The following is a 19667-nucleotide window of genomic DNA, read 5'->3' on the forward strand; positions in this document are numbered from 1 at the left end:
TTTTTTTCTAAGGAATATTATTGAAATATTTTAAGTGGTAAATATGCGTTTTTTTTTTGTGAAATGGAATAAAAAGTACGTCTGGGTTCGTTAAATTCGTCCCTGATTTCATTTTGTAACGACAGATTTTGACAGCGTTTGGAATTTTCTAGTCTCTGTTTGAATATTCTTTTTTGTGTGTGGAGAGATTTCCATAATAATATTTAATTTATAGAAAAAGGGAAGAAGTGTTATTTCTCCGCCACGTTCGTGAATTTTATAAAATATTTGAGCAAATAAAAGCTTATCTTCAGCCACTGGTGCTGTATAGGGTGTTAATATGACATAAATACCCACAATAATTAATGAATTCTTTCAGTTAAAATCATACTATTGAGTAATAATGAGCATAGTAACATTTTGCTCACCTCAAACGAAGACCACATCGAACGTCAGTAGCAATATTTGCCACTGAATAGTCAAGTTCATCAAGGATACCCTGCTGATGAGAGTCACAACATGATTCAGCTGCTTCAGGTTACGGGTGATATCCCCTTCCCAGCTAAGAAATTCTCTACGTGCGCCACGAACACATTCCTCTGGGAATTTTTAACAAATTTACACACGGTACAGTGGAACCTCCCTTAACGGACACTCCCCGTTAGTGGACAACTCTCGTTAACGGACACTCTTCTGATCCCCGGTTTCGTGGATTAGGGCTTTAATGTGTTTTACTCCCCGTTAGGGATACTCTCGATAGTGGACAGTAAAATCAGGCTAACTCTGTTTTTTCTTTGAAAACTCCAATTTAATAATTTTTTGTTCATAAATCCAGAATTTATCATATTCAACGGTGATTATGTATGATCCCAAGCTCGTATTGGTAAATATGATAATCCGTCAATTAATTACTTGATTAACTGAGCGTAACTATGGTACAGGATGCTCATCGCGAGGTTCGAACCCCACCGGCGCCACAGTGGTGGTCGGCTGAAATTGGTTTTCTGTGGTTTACAACTTCAAGGCGCGCGTGCGAGCCGATCTCCCCGTTAAAAAGTCTCGCCACAGAGAGCAACAGGCCTACAACGTAACAAATATTCAATCATTACACTTCACTCACAATTTGAAGTACAGATGGCAGCACTGAAATATCAAGCACAACACTAGCTACACACTCAGACTGTTAGGTGCACTTAATATGTTCCAGACTCTGTCACGAAGCTGGGCTGGAAGAGATCTCGGCAACGGGATAAGTCCAGTGGCAGAGCCCCTGGCGTTCATTCATTCGGTACAGGATGCTGATTCCAAGTTGTAATGTTGGTTTTGTTTGCACATGTTGATACGCGTGAAGAAAGCCAACATAACTGATAATGCTGTTTTATGAACGTTTATTTCTTCACCTTTATTTTATTTTAATTTACTTTTTATTGCAAAATACCTGTAGTGCACGTATCATGTACGGGTGAAAATAATTAATTGGTTTAACGAAGAGAAGAAAAGTTATAAATTTTTCTATATTTTTATCAGACTTTCTAACTTTACTACGGAATTAAAAGCATAATCACCGGTAAAAGTGGTATAAATGAAATTAAATTTAATCAAACTTTCTTTATCGAGATGATTGATGATTACACATAACCACCGGTGCTTTTGCACCACTTTCGCGCACAGTAACATATAAAGACCAATTGAGACCGAAGCCAAACTTTGTATAAATGTGAAAATCGTATAAACGAGATTCTACTAAATTTCGTGCCGCCCCAATAACGAACACTCCCCATTAGTGGGCAAAAGCTTTAGCTCCCATGAGTGTCTGTTATCGAGAGGTTCTACTGTATTATTTTGGAATATGCCGGAACATGTGTATGTGAGTGACCCTGCGTATGAACGCAGGGGTTCGTATCCTATGGGTCACGACCCAAACTTCCGTCGCAGAGAATTCCGAGATTTTTTACAGGTATGAAAAACCTCTCCAGTTATTTCGTTAATATTTTCCGCCGTCAGTATAACTCGAAATGCAACATGTATTCACTGTCTAAGAGAACGCTAAGAACAATTATTTCTTCAGAAAGTTCTATCAATAGTTTTCGAGACTGAAAATATTGTCGGTCCCTTATCAGAGGGATTCAATTATAGTCTCAGCGGTGGTATTTCTGTATGAACTTACCAGGTTTTGCTTGAGAACTTTGACTGGTTGGAAATGCCTTGAAGTGTCGAGAAGAAGACCTCTGTAACTGTACCTTGGACTATCCTCGATTTTTGATACGTTCATTATGTACTAAGAGAAATGGATTAATGCGGGAAATCAATTAATCGACAGAAGTGACAAAAAAAAATAGGAAAAGTAATACGTACAGTACATATGCGTGATTCGCGTACAAAACATTATTATATACTGGATGTCTATAATTAAAACTGGAATGTTCTCTGAGCTGTCTACAAAACCTTAACTTCTCACCAGAACATTGTGAAAGTTAGGAAGGATGGAGAACATTTTTGAAGCTTCTTTTTAAGTGCCGAAAAATTTTTCATCGCTTTTGGTGTGGAGTAACTATTTGTCAATCCAAACTCTTTGTGGACATAGACTTTGTGGAAAAATAAAACATTGGAGATTTTGAGATATCCTGCCATGAAATGGAGCAGTTTGGTCAAATGAATACAAAAAACAATTTAGCACAAATCTGCAAAAAATTTGTGATACAATTTGTATAGAAAACATCCTCTGGGGGTGAATTTAGGAACTGATTTTTCTCATTTCTTCTCACATTTTCATTAATACGTCTCGAAAGTTTCATAGATTTCTTATAGGTTGTAGGGGTTAAGAAACAGATCAGAAAACGCCAACAACGAATGTTATCAAATAATTATAAACAGCTTATATAAGGTGGATACCATCGACCGCACAATAATTACGTACGTAAACCTTATGAAAATCGTATACGGAAAAGTATTTTTTTTTATTTTACCAATAATTATGGAGTTGAAGCGCATTAAAAATTGATAACATTACTTTCGAATCCTGGTGAATTCGCCGAACGTGTAACTAGGCGTTTTTAAAGTGATAGCAATGATATAACCCTGAGAATAATCAAGGAAGCTACAGTTGAGCAAATCAGTTTTTGACTTGCCCTTTCCAGCGAAAAATTTGACTTAACAGTGCGGGGAAGAAAATTATCAAATTTTGGCTGTTGATTTTGGGAGAACAACTTTTCAAATAGATCTCTTCTGGCTAACACATTACAAATCTGGTGATAAATTTGCCAACATAATGAGGCGAAGGTAACACGTAATAACAAGGTTAATTAACGTCATTCTACACGAAGAGAGGGAAAAAGCGCCAATCGTGAAAGAAAGTAACTGAACTTGGCATCTAACGGGATTGAATATTTCAGTTCATTTTCAATTAGCGGCAACCAAGCTGCGGGGGTTTTTTCGTTGGGTGTTTTTGGTGCGTAACTAACCGTTAGGAAACTGACAAGTCACAAAATTTCAAAACGTTAAAACTTCCTTAATATTCATCCAATCCTAAAAACGGAAAACACTTCTCCATATTATTTTTTAACGAGGAATCATGTGTGGCAGTCGTTATATTAACCCATTTTTGACCGCTCTTCAAATTCTTGATCAAATTGAAAAATTTATATATATTTATGACGATTGGTTACTTAAATAACGTATTTGTGTTTAAAAAAAATTGAGCATTAATTTAGCATGTTTTTCTTTGTAATTTTAATGTAAATTTCTAATTAATTAACTTCTCTATTAATATAAGTTAGTTTTGGATAATTTTATGTATCTTGGGACAAAAAAATTTGGAAAAAGAAACTATTTTTTTCTATTGTTAAAAAATTTATTCCTTTGTTCATGGTCATGAAAAAAATCAAAATTCAGATTGAAAAAAAATCAGGATAAGATTTCTGAAAATTTCATTTTTGAAAAGCCATAAAAAAAATTAAGTTCTTTTGTATAAATTTTTTCTAAAAATACTACGACACTCATTTAAACTTTCTAATTCCCAGAAATATTCATTTAATGCAAAAAATTTGCATGACAACTACTTGCATTTTTTTTAAACAAATCATTGCGCAAACGCAACATCAGCCAAAAAAATGGGTAATGAAAACTATCAATGAAATACCAAAAGCCTTGTCGATATATTAACTATATAATCTACAATTTTTTTGCACTTACGTTATGCTCGTCGTCCTGATAAACGAGCTGGCTGAAAGTTTCCAAACCTACAAACATAATAACGCGAATAATCAATTTCAGTGTAACATAATCAAGGTGATGTGAACACTCCAGTATAATATATAAAATTTCTTCTTTACTTTAAAATTATTAATAGGCAAATCATCTTACCTCTGAGTGCTCCCCATATAGTTTTCGATTGGAGTACAGCGATGCCACCGGCGGGTATAGTAAGAGAATCTGAAATATGCATTAAAATCAATGTCATTATAAAAAATATTGAAATTTTATTTATAGATTCCAAATACCTTCCCTCCCCTCCACATATATTAATACAAATTTGAATAAAGCAGTGTTCTTCAACCAGCCGCTGTGCGGTCGTGTGGGCATCGATTTATCTAATTTTTTTCTTCTTTTTTTGTGGTCCTGCTAATTATTTCCCCAATTTATTAATTTTTTGCCGGTGTGTCGTCAAATTATTTCTTCCATTTATTTATTTTTGGTTGTCCACAAATTATTTCTCATTTATTAATTTCTCACCGGCCCATAAGTTATGTATATATATTTCTCCTTTTACCAAATTATTACCATTATTTGCTTTTTACCCCGTTCCTCAATTATTTCTTTCATATATTTATTTTTTATCGGTCAACAAATTATTTCTCCTATTTATCTATTTGTTTTTTTCCGGTCGTCCTCAAATTGTTTCTCTCAATTATTTTATTTTACTTATTTTTCTGCCAGTCAGCAAATAGTTTCTCCTATTTATTTACTTTCAGCTGTTTCCCAAATTATTTCAACTTTTTTTTTTTGCCAGTCCTCTAAATTATGTCTTTCATATATTTATTTTTTGCCAGTCCGAAAAGTATTTCTCCTGTTTCATTTTTTGCTGGTCTGCAAATTGTTTCTTCCCTTTCAGCTGCACCAAAATTGTTTTGTTTCACCATTTCCACCACCACCAAACCAGAACATGGCCCAGAACTCTGTCCCAAGATACACCATTTTCACCGGCCAAAATCTGTTAAATGGTTGAAGAACACTACGACTACTTAACCATACATGCGCCTCGTACACATTCCTCTTCGAAATTTCCAACGAATCAGCACATGCCGGAATGTATGTTCTGAGTGAATGTTGTGCTCTAACGTATCTGTTGTAGATTTGCGCTTGTTTCGTGTTCATACTGCCATCTGCCTTCCATTTTCTAAAGTAAAGATGGAAATACTTGAATTTTCATGTTATGCCAGTATTGTGTTGTAGGTCTGCCTTCTCTCTGCGAAGAGACTTTTTCAATGGGAGACCGGCTCGCATACACGCCTCGAAGTTGGAAAACAGCAGAAAACTAACTTCAGCCTACCACCATTGTGGCGTCAACGGGATTCGAACCTGGATCCTCAGGAAGAGAGTCCATCTAATTTGAGGACCAGATTAATTAATTGAAAAAGAAATAAAATATTAGAAGAGGATATAATATTTAGTAAATCTAAAAATTATGTAGTGATTATATGAATTGGTCAAAGTGTCTTACGGACCGGCTGGAAATTCTCACGGAAGGGCACCGGTCTGCAGACCAGTGGTTAGAGATCACAGATGAAAAGGGCATCACACGGAGCATCAAATTATTTCATGGCGAAGGAGCCGCTCGAGCCGCCTTCCCAAACATTTTGTTCCATCGCCCCCTTTCTTCGGAAAATGTTTTCACTCGTCGCCCCCAACTCAAGCGAACCCATAGGATCCTATAAGAACCGTAGCTTCTATTCCCCCCCCCCCGGACCATTCCATCGCCCACCAGGGGAGCGATATTGCCCACTTTTGGAAATACTGCGCTAGATCTTGTATTATTTAGATTCCGCAGAGGAATGTGTGCGAAGTGCATGCACAGTCAAGTTAAATAGTAGTAGTAGTTCTTGTAATTATTTTCCCCCACGTTCAACACGTTTCTCTCCATCATTCAAGGAAGCTTTATAATTTTATCATCTTATGCGAAAAATAATTGGTGAGTGCGACGTTTTCCCCCTCTCTCAATTACTGTTTCAGTTATATCTACTGCATGACTATAATAACGATGTGGAATTTTCTATAAAAATAAAAATTATTATTATACGATAAAAAGAACTATAAATACATTCAAATTTGAAGCTATGAGAATGATCACGATGACAAAAGAACTAAAGCTTTTATTGATATTCACTGTAATATATCAGATTTCCTTGTCATTCTTTTGAAATGATCTCGAATGAAAATTCGGAGTTCATTCGTAAAAAAAATATGAGTAAATTATAATTTTCTTTTCAAAATTTTTCGAAATAATTGCGAAAAAAAAAACCCATTTTCACTTAAATTTTCTTGAATGTAGAATTTTTTTATGATGCTTTAAACTAAGATCCGTAAACATAGGTCCATAACTGAAACATAATCGTACGAAAGAAAAGTGAATTGTCATTGAAAAGAGAAGGTAGGCTTTTTCACGGCTGAAGTTATGATAGTTATGGGAATAACTACCTTACATTGATAATAATCTTCTTATATGTCGATAACTATCACGGCATATAACAGCACTTTTCCCGGGCTGTTATGCCGTGTTCAAGACTTCTTCGAAGCTCGACAAGCAAGGAAACGAAACGACCTCCTTGGATGACTGTTTGAAAAGCTTCAGTAGATCAACTGTCATCCAAGGAGGTCGTTTTGTTTCCTTGCTTGTCGGAAACTGCACCGAAGATGTTCACCGCAGTAGTGGACGAAACTTCTGCTTGAAAAAAGCCTAAAGGTACGGACTCTATCATGAAGCATCATTGATAGCAGAGAATTTGCTATCAATTAAGAGAAACTATGAATATAATTTATTATGAACATTTTACGAATTTTTTCCTTCAAGGTAATAATTGTTTGAAATTGTAACCATTCATGTTTTTAGCTCTTCTCTAATACTAAATGATCTCAACTCATTGCAGTTATGTTTTTATTATATTATAGTCTTAATTCTTAATTTGTCTTTATCTTGAGATAATGATAATTTTCAAAAATGAATATTTAAAAAAAATAGAGCGAGAGAGAGAGGTAGTGAACTTTTCTTCTTCTTCTAAGTATCTTAATCCGACCTGATTGTATGTTCGCAAATCACCAACAGGAGTTGAAATCCAAATAACTCATTATTACCATGAGCTATAACTAAACTCAAATAGAAACCAATAATCATCAGCCCATTAATAATCACATAATTTTCACGTCTTTTCTTTGAAGTCAATTTAGAAATTCTCCATGTTCCGTTTCTGATTTTAGCAAAAAAGTTAATCAAACATTTTTTTTGAATACAGTGAAACGTTGATATAACGATACTCCGCGGACCAATAAAAAATATCATTGTAGAGAGATTATCATTATACATCGAGAGGCAGCAGTTTAACTTTAAAAGTATAGACATTTCCAAACAAGACTTGAAAAAATATCGTTGAAGAGGGATCCACAATCGTTGCATCGAGTATCGTTAAAGCGATGTTTCACTGTATTTAAATGGCTCCCCCGCCCCCAAACCATTGAACCAATGGAACCTTGATGTTTAAAGATTATTTTAAAAGCCTCTGTGTATACAGGGTGCATAGGAAAGTTCCTTTATCCTGGAATAACTCGCGTAAAATTGATCCTAGAAGCACACTTACAATTGAAATATTATAAAAATAACGTGTAAACGGATATTTGAATAAGTCATTCATATAGCAAGAAATTGTGTAATTATTAAATTAAAATAATTTGACTTGTCACCCTGTTCTAGAAATCCGATTAGAAATTTATTGTCCTGCCTCTCTTGAGCCCATCAAAAACCATTGCTTTTAAAGGCAATAATTCACTTAGATATTTGAATTCAAAAATCGCTGAAAATGAAGGAAAGAACCGCGTAACATGTGCTGTTCTTTAACTCATTTTCATCGAGTTTCGAATTTAAGCACTTTGAGTATCTCATTGCACTAAAAAACATGAATTTTTATTTTGAGAGGGAGGAGGTGCTCAAGAGAGACCGAAACAATTTTAAATTTGTTTTTTATGACAGGGTGATCAAATAAAACTTCTTTTTTTAATTACATTTTAGTAAATATACAGCCCCTTGAATCGACATAAATATATATCTGTAGTCTATACATGTTATTCGGATACTTTTTTCTAATTGGAAATATGCGTCTAGGATCAATGGTTTGCCAGTTATTTCAGAATAAAGGGATTTTCCCATGCACCCTGTATGTTTGTGATCATCTCGACCCCGATTTAACAAATAAAACTGTCCGTTCCGCCCGGTTCGTTATATCAGGAGCTCTAATGTGTTTTTTGGGGTATAACTTCTAAAAAATGTTTGAGGTGCGCGTGGTCTGAACAGATTTCTAAAAAAAAATTTCATTTTTTGCATGTACATGTTTAAAGTACAGTATTTGATATGATTTAACACATACGCGTATCGTTCTTCTCACTTACATGATTCGTCCTCTCCATGTTTGGGATATCCACACGCGTAATCATCATCTACCTTGATTTCGAGGTTGTTTATTTTGGTCAAGTTCTGATGCACTTTGCCCTTTGGATCGACGAAGATCAACTTCTTATATCGATGCAGAGCATCATCGATGACATCGCAATCGGCAGCGTTCGACGTCAGAGACAACGAATCCGGATCGAGAGTGGCGAGCTCTTGACTTCTTCCCCAGGATTTCGGCAGTGGCCACGGCGATCCTGGTGGTGACCGTTCACCCTGAAAACGAAAAAAAATACAATAATAATAATTCCTATCATTATATAAGTTGCGAGGAAAGTTGATCCAGAATTAAGAAAATAGACATTTTCTGGGTATTATGTCATTCAATCATTACACTTCACGCATAGTTTGAAAAATTGATTACAAATGGCAGCACTATAACAAGCGTCAAACAGAAACAAACTTCACGCTAAGGTTCACAACACATACACGCACATTTTTCAGTATAGCTCAGGTCTTCGACCAATTGCTTATATCTCTTCATCGAGACGGACCATGATCTGAGAAGGATATTATGCCGATGTGAACTCGGAAAGAAAAGTCATCTGGTCTCCGCCGGGAATCGAACCCAGGTTCTCTTGTAATCTGACCCGGGCAAGTACCATATACACATATATATGGTAGCGCACTTGCGCGGTTTGCAAGAGGACCTGGATTCGAGTCCCTGCTGAAACAAGATGACGTTTCTTGTCGAGTTCATCTTGGCATAAATAACCAGAAAACGTCTATTTCCTTAATGTATTGGGATGACAAAAAAAAAGCCGTCTCTGACTTTCTTAATCTAGAATAATACATGAGAAATGTATACAGGGTGTTTCGGAAAAGACTCCCTAACTTTGAATGATCCTAGTTGAATGAAACGGTAACAGATAGAAAGATGAAACAAGTAGTTCGTTCAATGGGAAGGCATGGAATTTCAAATGCACTGGTTTGTGACAGTTAGTTGTGACTTATATGTGCCACAATTATGACTATTAGATGGCACCACAGTCCTTTAAACAGTGGTTGATATTGCCCTTCGCAAACAAATCACATTGCGATGGAATCGAAATGGTCGATGCTGGGATTCGGAGATATGCCTGGCAATAACATGACTACAGTAAAAAGTGGAGTTTGAAGTAACTTTCCCGTAATTGTAGCGCCATCTGTTAGTTAGAATCGCAATTAAATTTGCGAGCCGGTTTATTTAAAATTCCATGCATGCGCATCAAACATACTAAATCTATCACTGTTCACAACTTATGTCATTTCAAAGTTCGGCAGTCCTTTCTGAAACACCCCGTATTTAAGTTTAGAAAACTGCTGCGCAAATAAGTTTGGATCAATGCCTTGCGAAAGGTTTAATGGTGCGATTTATTTCCGATTGCCAAGATTTAGTAAGCATTTTCAGCCGAATAAGCCTAGATATTCTTTTCACACGTACAAAAACTTGCAATTCCTGGGTAGTATGTAACTAGATTGTATCGCATACAAAACTATTACTCCCGGTATGACCCGAATAATTCCGTTTCAAGATGCGCACTGAAGTAACGCCCAATCAGCTTGTTGTCCTGCCCTATATTTAATTCATAAAGGGAAGCAAACCCACCCAAAAACAAATATATCGGCTTTCTTAAGAAAACAATTCCTTACAATAGAGTGATATAGGAATGCCAAGAAATTCAGCCATGAAATAACTGTTTTAAATCTCAATCGACTAAATAATGTAAATACAAGTACTAGTTCAGTGGGTTTTCAACCTTTCAGACACGGCGGGCCGAACTGAAACCTGTGAAGCCAGCGGGCCACCTACTTATGTAATTTAGTGACATCTTAATAGCAGGGGGCCAATGGGGCCCCGAATTAAGGACAAAAACAATTCAAGACTTTTATTTATTCAGAAGTTATTTTTTTTAATTATCAGTTTCAGTCAGTTCCGAAATGGGTTTTTTTTTTCACTAATTCTGAGATTTTTTTTATTAATTACTGATTAATTAATTCTGAGATTAATTTTTATCTGAAATCGCTTTGAATGACTCTGTAATTATTTATTTCGGTAATTCTAAAAAATTATTTTTCTTCCAATATCTTGAAATCATTTCTTTCAATAATCGTGCAATTACTCTTCTACTGATTGTAAAATAATTTCTATTGGAAATTGCAAAAATTATTTCTCTCATTGATTTATAAGCTATTTTTTTTCTTCGCTTATTCTGAAATCACTTGTTTCAAAAATTCTGAAATTATTTCTTTCACGAATTTTGAATTTCCACTAATTAGTTCCGGAACTTCTTTCGTTGATTCCGAAATTATTTCTTTCATCAATTTTGTAATTAGTTCTTTCATTCATTCTATAGAATTATTTTTTCATTCTAGAATTAATCGGCTTCAATGTTTACAACCATTTTCAGATAATGATCGGCGGGGAACGACGAAAGAGCTCCGAGGGTCAAATGTGGCCCGCGGGCCTCGCGTTGAAGACCCCTGTTGGATTCATGTCAGTATATATTCCATACATAACATGTCTAAAAGTTGATTCCAAAATAAGCAGAAATATTCGTAACATGAAAATACATCTTTTCTTTCCAGCAGGCCATCCTCAGTGAAGACCGGTTCTGATAATAATTATAATCAGTATTCAACTGCTAACCTCAACTGGGGGGGTTATGAGTTTCAAAGTATTAAAATTCAAACCGTTACTCAAAAAAGAATGTTCCTCACTGTGTTATTCAAATTTCATGCTTTGAATTGTTTATGAAAAAGCGCAATTAATATTCTTATTTTCAGGGTGAACGCATCTATGGTGAATAGGTCGAGAAAAGACCAGATGGACAGGTTTGATCACTTTCACCTTTACGAAACACTTCTCTCATGCCAGTTCAACAAACTCCATTCATTTTATCGATCCTCCCAACATGTATTGCCATGCACCACGGGTTTAAAAGGAAATAATAATTGCCAAAATTCATATCGCAGGTCGTTTGACCATTAAAAAAAAGCCCTAACCATTAGGTCGTTTAACTTTCTGCTGTGCCTGTTCGGAATCGGCTGCAATTAATTTTGTTCTCACGGGAAGAGCTTCTAACTTCTCTCATATATTCTTTTCCCTCATTTTTTAAAATTTTTTTCGGATGAGGGAAAAAATACATATTTGACTTGCCTTCACATAAAACTGTGTTAAAAAAATCTATGCTTAAAACCCTATTTATAATATGATTAGAAAATAATTATAAATTGGATTTTTTTTCAGAGGCATACACACATAATAAGACCAAAGTACAAAAGCACAGTGAACGGCAATATACCAAACAATACTAGTTTTTCTTAATCTTTTTTTCGCCCATGGGCCCCCCTCCCCCCCCTCCTTCGGACCATTTTTTTGTTCTCGTGTTATTCCGCCTTTCACCCTCATCTAGAAGCGAGATCATTTCTAGTTACCATATTTAGTTCATTGATAGTGAACAAAAATTTTATAAATAAGGTTAGTCTTTGGTAAGCTAGAGTTAGCGAGAGTTGTCTCGTGGATGTTCTATGCCAGAGATTTTCAAAGCATGTCCCACGGGCTACATTTGGCCCTCAGAGCTTATGTTGTGATCATTTTCAGAAAATGGTTGAAAACATTGAAAAACGATTGATTCTAGAATTAATGAAAGAAATAATTTCGGAATTGATTAAATAAATAATTTCGGAATTGATTAAATAAATAATTCCAGAGTTGATGAAAATTCAGAATTACTAAAAGAAAAAAATTTTTGAAACAAATAATTTCAGAATTAGTGAAAAAAATAGCTTATAAATCAATGAGGGAAATAATTTCGTATTTTCTGATAGAAATTATTTCATAATCAGTAAAAGAGTAATTGCACGATTATTCAAAGAAATTATTTCAAGATACATACGAAGAACAATAATTTTTCAGAATTACCGAAATAAATAATTACAGAATCATTCAAAGTGATTTCAAATGAAAATCAATCTCAGAATTAATTAATCAGTAATTAATCAAAAAAAATTTTCAGAATTAGTGAAAAAAAAATCATCTCAGAACTGACTGAAATTGATAATTAATAAAATAAATAATTCCACAATAAATAAAAGTCTTCAATTATTTTTGTCCCTGTTTAACTCAGGGCCCCATTGGGCCCTTATATTAAGATGTCACTAAATTGCATGAGTTGGTGGCCCGCTGGCTTCCCAGTTTTGAGAGAAATGATTTCAAGATGTTATATTGGAAGAAATATAATTTTTCAGAATTACCCAAAGAAATAATTACAGAATCAGTCAAAATGATTTCAGATTAAAATTAATCTCAAAATACATTAATTTATTCAGTAATTAATCAAAAACTTTTATTTCAGAATTAGTGAAAAAGAATTATTTCAGAATTAATCAAAATTGATACTTAATAAAATAAATATTGATTATAATATATTGTTTTCATTAAAACAATATCTGAGAAACATTGAGGCGGATTAGTGATAGGCGGAGATCAAATGTAAGTTTCTGTTCCCATGAGGGAAATTCATAATGATAATTTTTTTTAAGGATTGTCACCATATATTATAGCTTCATAATTTAAGTTTTTTGTATCAGTGAAAGAATGTCTTTTTTGGAATTTGTTACATTGTTTGTATTATTAACGCTATGGTAATAAGTAGTTCAATATTTTTAGGGCTGTATACGGGTAGCTTTGTTTTTGGAAAAAAAAGTGTTTTATTTGCTTTTGGGACGTGATATGTTTTCATATGTGTATTGCTAAGAGAATTACTATTTCGGCTTTTTATTCAACTAATTATTATTTAACAATGCGAATCGTACGATCCTATACAGGGTGATTCAGAAAAGATCGCGACAGTACACACCAATACAAACAATTGTCATCAAAGAATGCATGGCCCAACAAGAAACGCGCCAGCGCGTGTCCAAACGACCGTTCCACAAACGTTAAAACGGCATTCCTGTTGAAATTTATCGGGAGGAGAAAAAAACACCATGCATGCAAATGTAACCTGGTGAAGAAGAAGAAAAAACTGTATGTAAATCTGCGTCACCGTGAATAAAAGGCGTGGACCCAGTATCACTAAAGTGCGCCATTATCTCGTACGTTACAACTGTTAGAACGGTTGCACACTGGAATAACTTCACAGGGCTGGCGTATTTGCATACGGTTTCTTTTTTCCCAGGTTACACTTGCATGCATGGCGTTCTTTTTCTCTCGATAAATTTCAACAGGAATGCCGTTTTAACGTTTGTGTTTGGACACGCGCTGGCGCGTTTGCGTGTCTTGTTGGACCATGCATTCTTTGATGACAATTGTTTGTATTGGTGTGCACTATCACCTCTTAAAGTTTTCCCCATCTTTTCTGAATCACCTTGTACATATAATTGTGTCTGAGTTTTTAATGTATGGCATTCTAGTTTATTTGGGAAGAGGCATATGTTATTTGCGATCTTATTCCATATTGCATATGTTGTTCAATTGATTTATGTTGCTATCATATGTCCCCCCCCCCCACCACCAGCACAAATTCCATAATATTTATTTATTCAATATTGATTGGCCGAGGCCTATACAAGAGGATGCGGAACTTACACTATTGTTTTACACTAGCAATGTTTTACACTATTGTTTACACTAGTAATGTTTTACACTATTGTTTACGCTAGTAATGTTTTACACTATTGTTTACACTAGTAATGTTTTACACTATTGTTTACACTAGTAATGTTTTACACTATTGTTTACACTATTGTTACACTATTGTTTACACTATTGTTACACTATTGTTTACACTATTGTTACACTATTGTTTACACTATTGTTACACTAGTGTTTATACGGAATAATACACTATTGAATATACGAGGTGCATAGCTAACAGGGCGTATAGCATTTTACTGGCGAACCGTTGATCCTATAGGCATACGTCCAGTTGGAAAAAGTATCCAAACAACGTGTAGTACTCAGATATGTCATTAATGTTGCAAGAGGTTGTACAGTTACTAAAGTAAAAAAATATATATATAACTTTTTACGCAGTCCCCGTGTGCCCCAAAATCCAGTTAAAAAGCCCTGTCTTTCCTGATGACAACAAAAAACATGTTTTTTCCCCCAACTTTCCTCAGCTTTGAATGCGGGTAAAACGTATTTAACGCTGGTTTTTTGCCAACTTTAATCCATTTTTTTCTAATTCAAATATCTCAATGAATATTGTACTTAGAATTTTTGTTGGCATCAGGAGAGACAGGGTGACAACTTCGTAATTGAGCTCTTGAGCATAGAGTGTCCATATAAAAAAATTTTAACATTTTCATTTTAAAAACTGTACAACCCCTTGTGACATGAATGACATATCTGAATACTATATACACGTTACTTAGATAATTTCTCTAATTGGAAGTGTGCCTCTCTAAGATCAACGGTTCGACAATAAAACGCCATACGCCCTGTTACTTATGCACCCTGTATATGTATGCATAGAATACATCTTTGAGGAATTTCTTTATATCGACGATATATTTAAGTTCATATATATATGTAAAAGCTGTAAAAATCCTTATTTCTCTCACATTGCATCGTCTACGTTTCAAATTAATTATAAAACAAGTGGTTTCTTGGATTAAAGTTTCCACCCCATTGACCGATTTCGCAATTACTTTTTTCCATGAATGTCAATGCGATTAAAATCTCGTTCGTTTTATGTAATGAGCACTTTACATAATAGCCAGACAGAATAAGTTCAAGAACAACTGCTCCAACACATATTATTTCCACAGTTCATTAACTGTTCGACCTTCGGCACAATTCGACGCGTGATACCAATAATACCAGCAGAAAAGATAAAAATGAAGGTTATTTTTGATTCGGTTCGATTGTGTATATAAATGTACTCGCGTGCTTTACGCAGGTACGAATACACGTGTTCCATATTATTTGCCCTGATTCACGATTGTTAATCCATTTCGCTTCGTTTTTAGTTGTTTTATCTCATAATCTCTTATAGACAAACACACACAAAATGCCACTTGGATGATTCACTGTAACCTAAATTTTATTAACAGGATATTATGGAATTCATTGTTAATTTCAATATTGGTTTACTCTTTCTCTGGCTTAGCGGAAATAACTAAACCCCCAGTCAATGGCGTATTTATGGGGGGGGGGGGGCTTAGTGGGCTATAGTCCTGGGCGGCAAAATTTGAGGAATGATTGGCCAATCAAATTAATAGAATAAGAGACGAGCGGCAACATTTGTATAACCCTCAATAGCCTTTGCCCAGACAGCTAGAGGCTAGGTCAGCGAGTGACCAAAAAAGTGACTTAGAGCGTGAGCAAGCATGTGAATGACTAAAAGAGTGATTTAGAAACACGGGTGTACTTGCAGGAGTGGAGGGAGGCCAGCAGGTTATCGCACAGGGTGGTGAATTCGAGGACACAGTACTCAAGAAAATTAGACTAGAATAGAAGAGCAGCAAAATTCGTGCAGCCCACGGGCGGCAAAACTATAGATATGCCTCTGGCCCCAGTAAAGTGCCATATCTTCTTTTTTTATTGCCTATACAAAAATTTGTGGCGAGATAAAATAACTTGAAAACTTAAATACTCAACTTTAATAACGAAAAATCAAATTTTTTTTATAATACAGTCAGGCCTCAATATAATGTCACCCATGGGAACTGAATAAAAATGACTTTACAAGTGAGTTAACTCAATAACGGGTAACCCCAAGTCGCTAATTATGATTACTACTACTAATTAACCGCATATGCATCTCGTACACATTCCTATGAGAAATTTCTAACGAATCAGTACATGTCGAAACGTGTATTCTGAGTGAATGTGTGGCCCTCTAACGTGTTTATGTTATCAGAGTTGCGCTTGTTTAATGTTCTTGCTAATTATGATGAATGCATGACTCTTAAAAATAGACGTTAAAAGTGATTGACGTTATATTGAGATCTGCCTCTATTCGCTGAAAATGGTCTTCCACTACGTTCAAACACACCGGCATGCGATTTACTAAATTCTGGATCTCCTCTTAAATTATCGACATTAATGGTTATAATCTTTTGACGTTGAGTTCTTTCTTAGATTGAGAGATCTGAATGTGCAAGAGTTTCAAGCCTTCAATGATGACAGTTGACACTTGATGTGTCTTGGAGTGTGTGTTGACACTTGGAGATTATAGGAACGCCATCAAGAGTACTTGGAACGTAGAGAGAAAGTTTTTTTTCCAGCATAGATTTAATAGCATTAATTGTAAGTAAGTGTATAAAAAGTTTTTAAGCCATTTTTCCTTCATAATATAATTTTTTTTATTGACAATAAATTAAATTCCCTATGGTATCACCCATTACATTTCAGTAACATGGTGATTAAAAACGGTAATATATCTTATACAAGACTTAACTACTATATATATTTTCGATAGATATATAACTGAATAAAATGCCTACATACAGAAAGTGTTTGCTCTTATTGTTGAATTGTATGATTTCAGAAGGCGAGAATAATTTTTTTCCTTCAAAAAAGAAAGTGATTTCATTTTCTTCATTTTAAAACGCATGATTCCATTCACGTTCTAAGGGCAGTAAAAATTAATATCTAATGACCAATATAATTATCTTGATTGTTCATTCAATGGCATTAGTTGTTAGAGTCAGGAGCGTCGGAAGTGTTTCGAACCTGTGGGTGCCCGTCTTGAGATTCATGTAGGAAATTTCGATTTTTGAATCGATTCTGTGGACGCTCGGACCCGTTCTACAAACTTCCGTAGGTGCTCGAGCCCCCACAGCACCCCCGGCTCCGACACCACTGGTTAGAGTGCTCCTCACGAGTAAATTAAATTGGTCAAAATGTCTGAAATAGTTTTTGTGGCATGACAAAAGATGTCAGCCAGAAAGACGGTACAACGCACTCACCTTTTCTGTCGTAAAATAAAAGATTTTGTTTTGTTTCACATGTTAGTGCATGAAAATTTTTTGTATAGATATGACATCAGATTCAGGACATCATATCTGAATTTTTTTTAACTTTAAAGATGGATAGAGACATCTGAGACATTTTTTTTAATTGAAAATTTCCTCACAGACTAAAACTGTTCGGGAATCACCTATTAAACAACGGCAAGAGTGGACACCCTGAATAAATGATTGAATATAGAAAAGAAACATATTGCAATTTTGTCAAGGATGTCATTCAAAACAATGTCATCCAAAACGAATTTACTTTCGGAGTTTCTTAACAATTTATGGTATTTGAAGACGTAATCGCGTATTTATTTTCTTTTCAATGCATTTACTATGCACTACATTTATCTATATATGTAAAATTGATTTTGTCTGCCACCAATAAGCCTGTTGATCACATTCGCTCGAATGTAACCGATACGCTTATTGGTTGCATTTTCAAGTTTTATAAAATAACTTTTTTAAACTTTTATAGTGTAACCCTGGCCTTACTTCAATACATTTATTTCGTGTGCGATTTTTGAGGCTTTTGACGTTTTCTTTAAAGCCCTGTATATGTAAGCAGCGCAGCTCGAAATATATACAGTATACTTCTTTTAAATGATTTTTCTGACTTTCAATATACGTGTCATTAACTATGAGAATAATTATCTGCTCGAAAAGAAAGTATTTAAGGGTTAATGTTTACGACTCAAATCATTTCTGATATAAATTACATCTGCAGTGTGAGAGGTATATAAATATCACTCTAATTTATTTACAATAATCTATTTTCAGTTTCCAGTGCTCATCTAAAATCATATTTATTATTTATTTATTATCATCATAAATTATATTTGAGGCTATTATGAAAACGAGTGCCAAAAAGAGATATTCTTTAAAGATTTCTCTCAAGTCAAGATTGCACAGTTTTAGAAAAATTCTTTTATAAAACTTTAAAATGTAATCAATAAGCGTATCGGTTACATTCACTCGAATATAACCGATACGCTTATTGATTACATTTTGAAGTTTTATAAAAGAATTTTTAGATAAAAATTTTTTAGATAGGCATACTGGTTGGTTTTGTTTCGTTTGTGAAAGATCTTTTATCAAACTTCTGTAGTGTAATCCCGGTTTTAAGAACATGAATTGGAAAATTTTTTCCCTTCTAAAATTTATAAACTTTTCTTCTGAAATTCGATAAATTTCGAAAAATCTTATAAACATACAAAATAAACATTTTTATTAATATACAAACATTAATTCTTTTTAGAACTTGAAATTATCGGAATTTGAGTAAACTTTAATCACATGATGGATAACTAACGCGCGTGTCCATAATGAATTATTATTAAAAAAAAAATGTGTTGAATAATAAAAAAAACTAAGAATAATTTATTTCATTTTTTAACAATTATTACGAAATGCAATGGAAAAATAGTAAATTAAAAGAAAATAAGATTTACCGGCAATGGTAGTCGGACTTCGATGTAAGTGATGTAGGCTGAAGTCTCGAGCGCTGTTAGGCATAATATGCAGCTAAGGTAAACTGCCGTCAAAGCTGCCATCTTTCCGCAGACTGTCTAACTTTTTGTTGGAAACGTTTTTCTTAATAAAGAGCCGGTCGAGCCATGCCATGCAATGCTTCAATTGCTCCAGGCACTCTTTTGATACGAACCTGTTCGACCAATCAGAACGTGTTCACAGAGATATCCTCGCTAGACCTGTCATGCCTTTTATTTTTCATGTTCATTATCTCGTTTTCTCTCAAAAAAAAAGATAAATATTTTGTATAAATTTGACAGCAAAATAAAACAGTTTATTTATTACACGCGGTTATGTTTTATGTTTTTGCCATCTTTTTAAGGATAAAATATATAGTTTGTCGAAACTGCTTATCTATTGATAAGTATCAGATGGTTATATTTTATGACATGTCACACGATTGTAAAAACTCTCATTTTATCACTAGAGCCCGGATTATACGCAAATGCATTTGTACACATTTTACTTTTTTTCCAGCATTAATGCATATAAATTCATAAAA

At 34.4% G+C, this 19667-nt stretch overlaps 1 protein-coding gene across 1 annotated transcript in view; it reads right to left on the bottom strand.

Annotated features, from left to right (window-relative positions):
* The window catches only part of LOC149076183 (beta-hexosaminidase subunit beta-like), a 33139-nt gene extending 13846 nt beyond the window's left edge, over nt 1-19293 (bottom strand). Inside the window, exons 1-5 of the mRNA XM_089243731.1 lie at nt 19087-19293; nt 8632-8905; nt 4342-4410; nt 4171-4217; nt 2147-2257 (exon numbers count right to left, since the gene is read on the bottom strand). Coding sequence (XP_089099857.1) covers nt 2147-2257; nt 4171-4217; nt 4342-4410; nt 8632-8905; nt 19087-19188 — 603 coding nt within the window. The 5' untranslated portion in view covers nt 19189-19293. The remainder of the gene's footprint in view (nt 1-2146; nt 2258-4170; nt 4218-4341; nt 4411-8631; nt 8906-19086) is intronic.
* Nucleotides 19294-19667: the final 374 nt, after the last annotated feature.

The sequence above is a fragment of the Pholcus phalangioides genome, unplaced genomic scaffold, assembly GCF_987345545.1.
Source record: "Pholcus phalangioides strain wild (caught in Gottingen) unplaced genomic scaffold, Ppha-v1.0 ptg000015l_1, whole genome shotgun sequence".
Classification (NCBI taxonomy): domain Eukaryota; kingdom Metazoa; phylum Arthropoda; class Arachnida; order Araneae; family Pholcidae; genus Pholcus; species Pholcus phalangioides.